General features: G+C 55.7%; 1 protein-coding gene across 2 annotated transcripts in view; it reads right to left on the minus strand.

Annotated features, from left to right (window-relative positions):
- SAMD10 (sterile alpha motif domain containing 10) overlaps positions 1 to 9,800 on the minus strand; it is a 52,270-nt gene that overhangs the window by 19,538 nt on the left and 22,932 nt on the right. For both annotated transcript variants that reach the window (XM_019510079.1, XM_019510078.1), the window contains exon 3: positions 2,416 to 2,584. In XM_019510079.1, the coding sequence (XP_019365624.1) occupies positions 2,416 to 2,584 (169 nt within the window). The remainder of the gene's footprint in view (positions 1 to 2,415; positions 2,585 to 9,800) is intronic.

Here is a 9,800-nt window from a genome sequence, read left to right on the forward strand (position 1 = left end):
GGTGGGCTTCTAGGCCTGGACTTGCATGACATGGGCAGGCTTTTGGCCATCAGAGAGCAGCAGGGACTGACTAGTATCAAACCTCTTGAAGGCAGGGGTTTCCTGCTCTGATGCTGGGTTGGTGTGTGACTACACCTAGTGATGGCCCAGCTGGAGCCTGCAACAGTTAAGCAGGCCTGTTCTCTGGTATAAAGTGCAGCAGGTCGATGCCCAGGCCTGGTTGTGCCTGCTTTGACAACCTGTTGCTCGTGGTGGCAGAGCCCTCCGCCTGCCGGCACTCATGCCAGCCCTGCCAGCTGTCTGGCAGCTGCAACAGGCCCTTGGGGACCCTTCCACACCTTCTGGCAGTGCTCATGGAGCCGTCTACTGGAACCAGTGGGATCTCTGCTTTCGGGCACAACTTGGTCTAGTGCGAAGGAGGGGGTATCAGTCTCAGCACGCACCACTCCTCAGTGCCTAGGAAGCCTGTGGGAGAAGTGGGGCATTCCCTGATCTGACTCTGTCCTGAGCACCTAGGATGGATCTGGGAGTTTGGAAACTCTGCCAACACCTGTCTGGTTTCCAGCCTGCCGTGTGTGTCAGCTGATCTCATGAGATTCCTCACTGCCTGGGTCAAAATCCTACTGAAAACAGTTACCTCCTGAGACAAAACCCAGCCATGAGCAGCCTTGCAGATGCATTTGAACTTGGCCTAACTCTACAGTTAACTCCATGCCCTGTAAGTCATTCCTCAACTCCTTAGTTGCACTTTTTGCTCATGGCTGGACTCTGAGGAGCTGTGTCTTTATGGTTCAGTCAGGTTAGATTATCTGGCAGCATTTTTTTGCCTCTTCCTTGGCTTGCAGCGGCCGGGATGCAGTCCGTGAGGACTGATGAGGCAAGAAACTGCTATTATGTGGAGCTGATATCTGTTCCCTCCATAAGCATCTCTGCATTTTTAATGACTCCTCCAGCTACTCCCAGTATTTCTGGCTCTCACTCCGTGATGTGATGCAATAGGAGTCCCACTGCTGTCACTGAGCAGGGCTGAGTCCTTTAGGACAAGTGGGAAAAAGGGTCTAGTGGTCATAGCATCAGACTGGGGCTGGAGAATGCAGTTTGACCCCCTGCTTAGCCATCGTCTGTGCAATTCACCTCCACTCCCCTTGGCCTCCGTTCCCTGCCCACCGAATGAGAGCCCTGCTTTTCAGCTGCCTGGGGCATTGCAAAGATCTATTAATAATAATTGTGCAGCGCTCAGCTCCAGATAAGGAAGATTTCTAAGAACCCGGAGAGACGGCGTCTCCAGGGAGAGCTCCCGTAATAGGCAGAGCCATGGAGTCAGCCATCACCTCTTGGCAAACCAAGCCCATGAGAGCCTAAATCCAGAGCTGGGGGGAAAGAGGAAACCGATTTTGGTGATTCAATTAAAAAAAACTTGATAGGAGAGGCTCCCTGCCTCTCCTATCAAGTGCCCCCCTTAGTCTTCTCTTCTGCGGACTAAATAAGCCCAGGTCCTTCAACCTTTCCCTACAGGTCATGTGCCCCAACCCTTGAACCATTTTGATCCCCTCCGCTGGACTCTCTTCAACTTGTCCACATCCTTTCTGCAGTGGGGGGCCCAAAACTGGACACAGGACTCCAGATGTGGCCTCGCCAGTGCCGAATAGAGGGGAAGGATCACTGCCCTCCATCTGCTGGCAACTCTCCTCCCAATGCAGCCCAGGATGCTGTTAGCTTTCTCGGCTACAAGGGCACACTGCCGGCTCATATCCATCTTATTTGTTCCCAACAGGGTTAGCAGAGGGCGAGGGAGGAGGCAGTAGGTTCACGGCTGCCTCTCGGACTTTGGGGAGGACAGCAATGCAATGTTTTGCCCTTGGCCTCTCACCACGTGCCCCGCACCCCTCTGCAGGGTCCCTGGGCAGGGAATGGAGAAGTACTTTGCTCAAATAAAGGCCGCTGAGATTTTCCTTAAGATCCTGGGGTTCAGGTGAGCTTGTGAGCAAGCTCTGCCCATTGACAGCTGTGTCCTGCAATGTTTCCCTTCCCTCCAGCCTGTCTGCCATGGTTTTGCCAACACTGGGTGGAGGCAGGGGAGCCCCACCAGCAGAAAGCAGCGCTGGATTCAGCCCGGTGAGGCTTGGGGGTGCTCAGCCGTGTGGTTTCTGCATGCACAGGAGCTGAGCACAGAGGACAGACCTGGAGGTAGGCTCAGAGCCTTCGAACCCTGCCGTGGGGGGACAGGGGTTGGGATCTGGGGGTCCCTTCCAGTGCTGAGCATGGTATCAGCTACCCCAGGGTCACCTGCCACCATCCTCTTCCAGTTCCTCACCCAGCTGGTAACATTCCCCAAACACCAGGGCCTGCTCGCTATCCTAACGAACCAAGCAGCTGCAGGTGACTCGCTTTGCTGAGCCCCTCGGGCACCCCTACCTGTGATGGCGTGATGGGAGAAGGCCTCCACGTAGATGAGATAGTTGTGCGGGCAGTGCTTCTTCAGCCATTTGCACACGTCCTGCTGGGTCCACAACACCACCGGCTTGGTGAGGCTGCCCAGCGTCGGGCTGGTGTGGTACAGGCCGTAGTGATCGCAGGCACGACCCTGTGGGGGTTCGGAAGCAGGACACAGAGAGAGGGCAGGGGGTTAATGGACTCGGGTCGCACCGTGCTCCTGGGAGCAGCCTCCGGCTGATATCCATGCGGCTCCCACTGCATGCTCCCTCCCTGGGCTGGGCACATCACGGGCCTGCATCAAGCTAATATTTTTGGCCGCATGAGCACTGCAAGGCTCTGGCTGACGATACAGAAGCACTTCTGCCGTGGCAACCTTTAGGGAGGAACAGGGGCTCTTCACCCTTTAAAATCCCCCTTTGGTCCCTGCTAGCGCTGGGCACGGCCTGTCACTTGCCACGTCCTTCCCGTGAGCAGCGAAGCGCGTGTGGCGTCCCTGGGAGCCGTGGTGTGCAGCTGTCCCAGCCACTCCTGATGCTGCTCGTTAAGAATCCAATTAGCAAGATGGGTCAGGGCTGTGACACAGGATGCTCCAGCCAAGGAGCAGGGGCTGACTCCTTCCCCTGCGCTGGAGCCCCAGGAGGGGATGTTTCCCCCCTGTCCACCTCCTTTATACAGGAGGTACCGTACTCTCTCCAGACCTCACCCACGTCCTCCTGCCCCCAGGAGGGGTGCGATAGCTCAGGGGGAAGCTGGTTGCTTGCTCTGTCACACAGTGACTGGCTCATTTCCCTCCTCAGACTACCTCTCTACCAGCTGCAGCTTTCCAGGATCTCCCTCCCGTCCCTGCTAAGAGATAGATCATAGGATCATAGACATGGAGGGTGGAAGGGACCCCAGAAGGTCACATCTAGTCCAACCCCTGCTCAAAGCAGGACCAGCCCCAAATAGATCATCCCCTGCCCAATGCAGGACCAGCCCCAACTGCATCATCTCAGCCAAGGCTTTGTCTACCCGGGTCTTAAAACCCCCCAAGGATGGAGACTCCCCCACCTCTCTGGGTAACCTGTTCCAGTGCTATATTACCCTTCTCATGAGAGTTTTTCCTAATATCCAACCTCAATTTCCCTTGACAGATGGTCTCACACTCCTGGTTTGGGATCCACGCTAAGGCCCCGAGGCAGCAGGGCTCATGACCTGGGCATGGCCGGGGCAGTATTAACCCCTATGCTCCCTAGGGACTTTCCAGAGGGGCTCCAGCATGCGCAGTGCATAAGCATTGGGTCCATACAGGCTGCTCAGGGAATTTCTCCCGCCTACATCCACAGCATGAGACCACGAAAGCAGCCTTACATCCAGCCCCTGCAATCCTCCATTGTTGAGGGTGGAGGCTGCAGCCTGCCTTCCCACCACCCAGGGAGCAGAGAGGCTCGGATAAGCCCCTGCATCGCTCCCCAATTTTCTATGCCAGGAGCCCCAGACAGAACGTGCACCTGGGAAATACACCCTTTCCCCTGCCGAGCCGTCAGGCTGCAGATACACCGGAAAGCACCCAGGATGGTCGAGACATCAGTTTGGTGCGGAGACCCTCACACCAGGCCCAGTGCCTCAGACCACCCCTTCCTCCAGGAGGCAGGGAACCCCAGCCCCCCATCCTGTATTGGCCCTCATTAGGGACAGCTCTAGGGACTGTGGCTCCTTGCTGCCCCAGCCAGGGTATGAAGCCTGCCCGTAAGCCCGGAGCCACTGCAAAGTTTCCTTCCTCCCCTTTGTTTTACAGATGCTGCAGCCCTGCAAGGTCACCGCAACCTGCATTAAGCTCAGGATGAAGCAAATTACACATCACGAGCAGTAATAGCGGGGAGCTGACTACTCCAATTCTTCATGGGGAACGTTTCTGGCCGGCTGGAGCCCTCGTCCTGTCAGGAGCCCGTCCAATTAGACGGGGAAATAAGTCTGGGAGCCTGAAGTCTGTGGCTTCTTCAGTGCTCCTGAAAAATGAAGGAATAATGGCCCTGGCTGGGGCCTGGCACAGCTCGCAAGCACAATTACAGGCTCCAGGAGGGCTCCACATGGCCCTGCCTGCTGCAGGTGATAACAAGGCCTGTATCCGCATGGGAGCGCGGAGTCAAACCACGTTCACGAATGTGATTGCTCCAGAGGGGCAGAGGCTGCGCTACGGCCCCTGCCTGCCCGAAACATTTGTTTTATTCGTGCTAGAGTCTGGGGGTGCAGCATTTGCAAAGGGAAGTGAGGGGTCCGCTCTTCACCCTGCTGAGGATGCGGTGGGATGAGTTAGGGCCGTTCTCTGCACCACGGGGCTGGGCTGCACAGACGTGGGGCTGCGAGGTAAGACGGGGCATGAGTTCACTGCTCCTCCACAGTCACCGCTCACCCAGTGAGAGTGGGGGAAGCTCCTCTGCTTTTACCCTGGGGTAGGAGCATGCACGTGGGAGTTGTGGACCTGCTGCAGACACATCCATGGCCACTAGTCCACGGAGCCATACGGTCAGTGCATGAAGAGCTCCTCAGTTCTCTGCACCCACGTTTCTCTGGTTGGCAAAGAAGGATAATTAGGTTTGCCAGCTTTCCAGGGAAAGAAAGCTGCATGCATGTCGTGTTTCGCAGCCCCCTCCCATGCAGTTTGATGTTGCCCTATCGAGGTAGCAGCAAGGGAGGCAGGGACAGGAGGCCGGCGGTAATGCTCTGCATGGATATGGTGCAGAGAAGCTGTATTTATGAGCATCAGCTGCAGCCCAGCCTGGGCTGGAGTTTCCAAGTGAGAAGACAGGGCAGGAGCTGGTGACAGATAATTGGAGACCAGTAATAGCAGAACCTATAGTTAAGGAGGGAGAATTAAAAAAAAAAAATGATCCAGGCAACTCCAGACCTGTTTGACTGGCCTCAGCTGCACGCACGAGGCTTTGAAGAGGTTTTCCAGGAAGCGATAATTAAAGGCAGACTGATCCGTTATCTTTCTTTGATCCAATCGGTGATTTTCTACACAAAGGGGATGCAGGAGATCAGGGCTTCGGTAAAAAAGGAGATACAGTAGCAGGGGGGAATGGAGAAGATGGGGGTTGGCATAAGAACCGTACGAGGGTCCAGGGACTGGCAAAGGAAGAGCTGTAGTAGGTGGTGTTGAAAGGGAATTAGTGGTCTGAAGGGAAGGGACTGACAGAGCTCGAGGACCCATCTGGGGATTCATCTCATTCAGTATTTTCAATACTGACACATGCACAAACGAGGAGCGGGCTAGTGAAATGTGCTGATCACGCCAAGTGGAGGCATCATCAGTGCAGAGAGGCCTGGGATATCTTATAGGAAGAAGCGGACACCATGCTGCAGCATGAGAAAGGCAAAGCTGGCCCTGGGATACACCAGGCCAGGCATCTCCAGGAGTGATAGGGAAGTAGGACTATCAGTGCCCAAGGCCTCGGTGAGACCTGATCTGGAGCGCCATGTGCAGGGGAGGTGGGTTTGAACTGGAGCAGGTGCAGAGAAGGGCTGGGCGTGCGACTGGGGAATGGATGCACAACTGGAGCCTGGCTTTCTAATCTCCAGTGGAGAGGGGACGTGGCTGCTGTTTACAAACCCGCTGTGGGGGTAAGCCGCAGGGAGGGACAAGAACAACCCATGCTTCAGGACAATGTGGGCACAGGAGCAATAAACTGGCCACATGCACGTTTTAGGCTGGAAATTAGGCATCAGCCGGAGGAGTGAGGTGTTGGGGACAAAAAGCTACCCCTGCTCTCGGTTGCTGATGGGGGTTATAGGCCAGGGCAGTGTCTGATGGCGGGTGGCCTTACAGGTCCCTGCAAGTCCTGCGTTCCTAACATGTCCGGAGCACCTGTCTGGGAAAGCAAGATGTAGGAGGCAGTGCCTGGACGTGGAAGTGTGGGCAGGAGCCTACCTCTGTTTGGAAGGGCAATGGTACGGACTTCGGTGTGCCTGCGTTGGCTGCCTTGTGTGAATACTGATTAATTAAGCGTGCCTAATAAAGGAACAGGCCTCATTAGCGTAGCAGGAACTTCAGACATGCGGCTGCTACTGCAACTACTGACACGGCCCTTGGAGAGGCCAAGCCAGAGGCAGCGCAAGGGCAGCCAGGAGATGGGATGGCAGGCCCAGCCCTACATAGGACTGTGCAGCGGTGTCCCTGTAAACCCACGTGAGTCTCGTCCCCACGGACTCGAGTGTTAGAGCGGGGGCTATGCGGGTTATAAGGGTGGGAATGTCTCCATCCCACCCCCTGTCGCACACAAGCAGCTGGATGCCTGAGCAAACTTTAGACAAGAAAAGGGTTTTCTTAAGTACAATTTGCACATGACGATGGACAAGGCTAGAGATGGACAGAAAATGCTTTGTTCTGAGTAGGAACAGCTTTGAGTTTCCCATTTCCCCCCATTCTGCATCAGAAGGAAATGAAGATCTTGATGTTTTTGTGTGCATCAAACAAGCAAGACCCCCAGCCCAGCATACCCCGGTGCCCTTGGGCAACGTGCTCGCCTGGGATGTGGGAGATTCAGGATCCCAGAACTGCTGGGGCTGCCTAGGAGCAGGGACTTGGAGCAGCAGGTCCCCTCCGCCCCATTCTCCCAGCCCCGGAGGCTGGTGGCTGGAGGTTATTTGCCCCTGGCTATCACAACAAATGTTAACCTGCCTATGCAAAGCTGGGAAAAGGAGGGGGAAGTGAGTCCAAGCACAATCATGGCTGGGGGACCAACTCAAGGAGCAGACTGCAGATTCCTGGTGGTTAGACTTATTTCTGCAAATTGGCAACCACCTGTCTCCCCATGCAGCTGCCTCGAACATGACTGTGGAGCCAAACAGACGCACCTGGAAACAAATCTCCCCAAGCGTGAAATAAAACATCCCTTCTCCCACTCCAGACCAGCCCCATCTCTCCCCACTGACCTGGGCAGCTCCAGTCGTCACCGTGGGGGTCCTTAAACTAAATAAAGGTCCAGCTAGCTCCCTCCTGCCCATGCTGCCACACACTATCGATTGGCAGGTTCTCTCGTCATTGCCAGACAATGGGAAGCCCGGTGCGGGTCCCTGAGCTCGTGGAGGTGGTAAATGGGAAAGTGTAATGAATCAAGGGCTCATTTTCCAGCTGGCTGAACTAAATGGTCTCTCTGATAAACTCGCAGCCATGAATATCAAATGCTGGCATTTAAGGGACCTGCTCCGAGGTTGTTCTCTACTGGAAGGAGACCAAGGAAACATCTGCAAGGTACCTGCCTTTTCATGCCCTCTGTGCTAGGGGTCCTCTCCGCCAGGGCTTCAGGGCAGGGGTTTAGAATATAGTCAAATCATGTCACATTAATTCACCGGGCTCTTCTTCATTTGTAGCGACGGTCTTTCTCGCCTCCAACCCCTGCGTGGCAGTCGGAGGTGTTAGAGATGCAAGTTGTTGGAGCAGTGAGTCTCAAAGCTCAGCCAGCACCAGACAAGATGCGTCTGTGGAGCAGGAGTGCTCCCCAGTCCCCTGCAAGAAAAGGGGTCACCAGCTCCCCTTCTCCAGCAGAAACCAGGCTTGAAGGGCTAAGTTGCCGGCTTCATTTTATCCCCTTGGAGGACAGCTGTTGCTAGCTGCAGCTGGGTTTTTTGGGGTTTTTTTTTTACTGAGCTGCTGCCTGCACCAACAGCCTGTAGCTCTCTGGGGAACGAGCACTGCGCTGGGCCTCCGTGGTAGGTACTCCAGGGACCACAGAGACAAAGCTGCCTTGGAGGGGGTCAGGCAAGGTTGTAATCCTGGGGTAACTCAGACCCTGGCTTCTGCTGACTCTACGGAGTCAGGCACGGGGCAGAGGAGCCGTTTGTCTGGGCAGGATGCGTGCACTCTGGCTGGCTGGGAATCCTCTGTCAGGATGCTTTTCCCATGGGGGAAACCTCTAGCCCCCAGTGATGATTTCCCAGGGGAACGTTTCAAACTTTGCAGAAAAGTTTTAAGTTGCTGTCAGGAAACGGGACCTCCCAGCTCTACACCTGCTTGGCCAGGGACCAGATCTGGCCCCTGGTGCTGCCCTGCGACTGCCTTTGCTACAGGAACCAGACCACAGGCTGGAAGAGATGCAGCTGCTCAATCCAGCAGTGAGGAGGGTGGGTAGGAGCACCCCAGACATCACACGTAGCACCCCCAAACTGCTTGCCTCCCGCCTGGGCTGGCTTTGAGGGGACTCATGAACCCAGCAGGTTCACAGGTCACTCAAGGACCCCACGCAGAGGACAGCTGGGCCCAGAGCCAGCCAGAAACTGCAGCACGGGATGGGCTCCTAGCAGCCAGGGTGACATGCTGCATTGTGATATGAAAGGTAGGATTTAAACTACTGCTTCCTGAGACGGACCTCAGTATGTTGGGCTGCTCTCTGCACCCATTCAACACCCCCAGTCCCTGCCCCTGCAGCCTGTTCAGCGCAGGGTCTGCACTGGACCCTAAAAGCCATAAGATTTCCCTGCTCTATGAAATCCCATAACCCCTGCTGCCCCCGTGTTCCCTTTCTCGAGCTGCTTTCCGCTCCTGCTTGCTCCCTGCTATCCCCTCCACTCCCTTCTCAAGGCGTCAGCCCTTCAGAGGTTAGAGAGACCCCCCAGCCTTGCACGGCAAGCCTGTTGATAGAGGCAGAAGGAGAAAAATCACTCGCAAACATAGGCTCGCTGCTTCAGTACCGCCCTTGGCTTTTAGCAACACCAAGATGTGGTGAGACACGTTGCCTAAATCGGGCTGAGAGATGCTGCAAAATGTGCCAGTTTTGAAGCATTACAGGCCTGTGGCTCTAGGACAGGTATTGCGGAGCTCCCCTCATTGCAGTCTCTGAGTGGGGGGAGAAAAGGGTGCAATTAGGGACAGGATTGCTTCTGGTGTATCCAAACCCCAGAGGGTCAGGAAGGCAGGACTAGGGAGGGGCAGTTTTGGGGAGCGCTCTTGAACCGGAGCGCTTGGCTCCGCAGTGGGACAAAGCCAACATGAACCCCCCCTGTCCTGAAAGCAGAGATACAGCTAGGCTGGCACCCCAGGACCTCTCCACAACAGTCAGCTCCATGGGAGATGGAGAAAGAAAGCCCGTTTGCACGCACAAGCTGGGAGCCCTCCACAGTTTGCATGTGCTCGTGCTCACACCCGCCCGCTGCTGCTGACACAGCAGGTCCCGATTCAGGAAGCAACGTGTGACTTCTGGCAGCTCACACTCGATGCGGTACCCCTCCGGCGAGCAGCCCGGCCCAGACCTGACAACCTCCTGACCCCACCAGCCATTGCTAATTAAAAAAATAAACTGGAGGCACGTATCCCCCGTGGCGGCACCTTCGTGACTTTTATGGAAATGGGAGACTCTTCCCTAGCTTGCTCCTGCGGCCATAAGGCC

The sequence above is a fragment of the Gavialis gangeticus genome, unplaced genomic scaffold (assembly GCF_001723915.1).
Source record: "Gavialis gangeticus isolate Ggan-Ray unplaced genomic scaffold, GavGan_comp1, whole genome shotgun sequence".
Taxonomy (NCBI): Eukaryota; Metazoa; Chordata; order Crocodylia; family Gavialidae; genus Gavialis; species Gavialis gangeticus.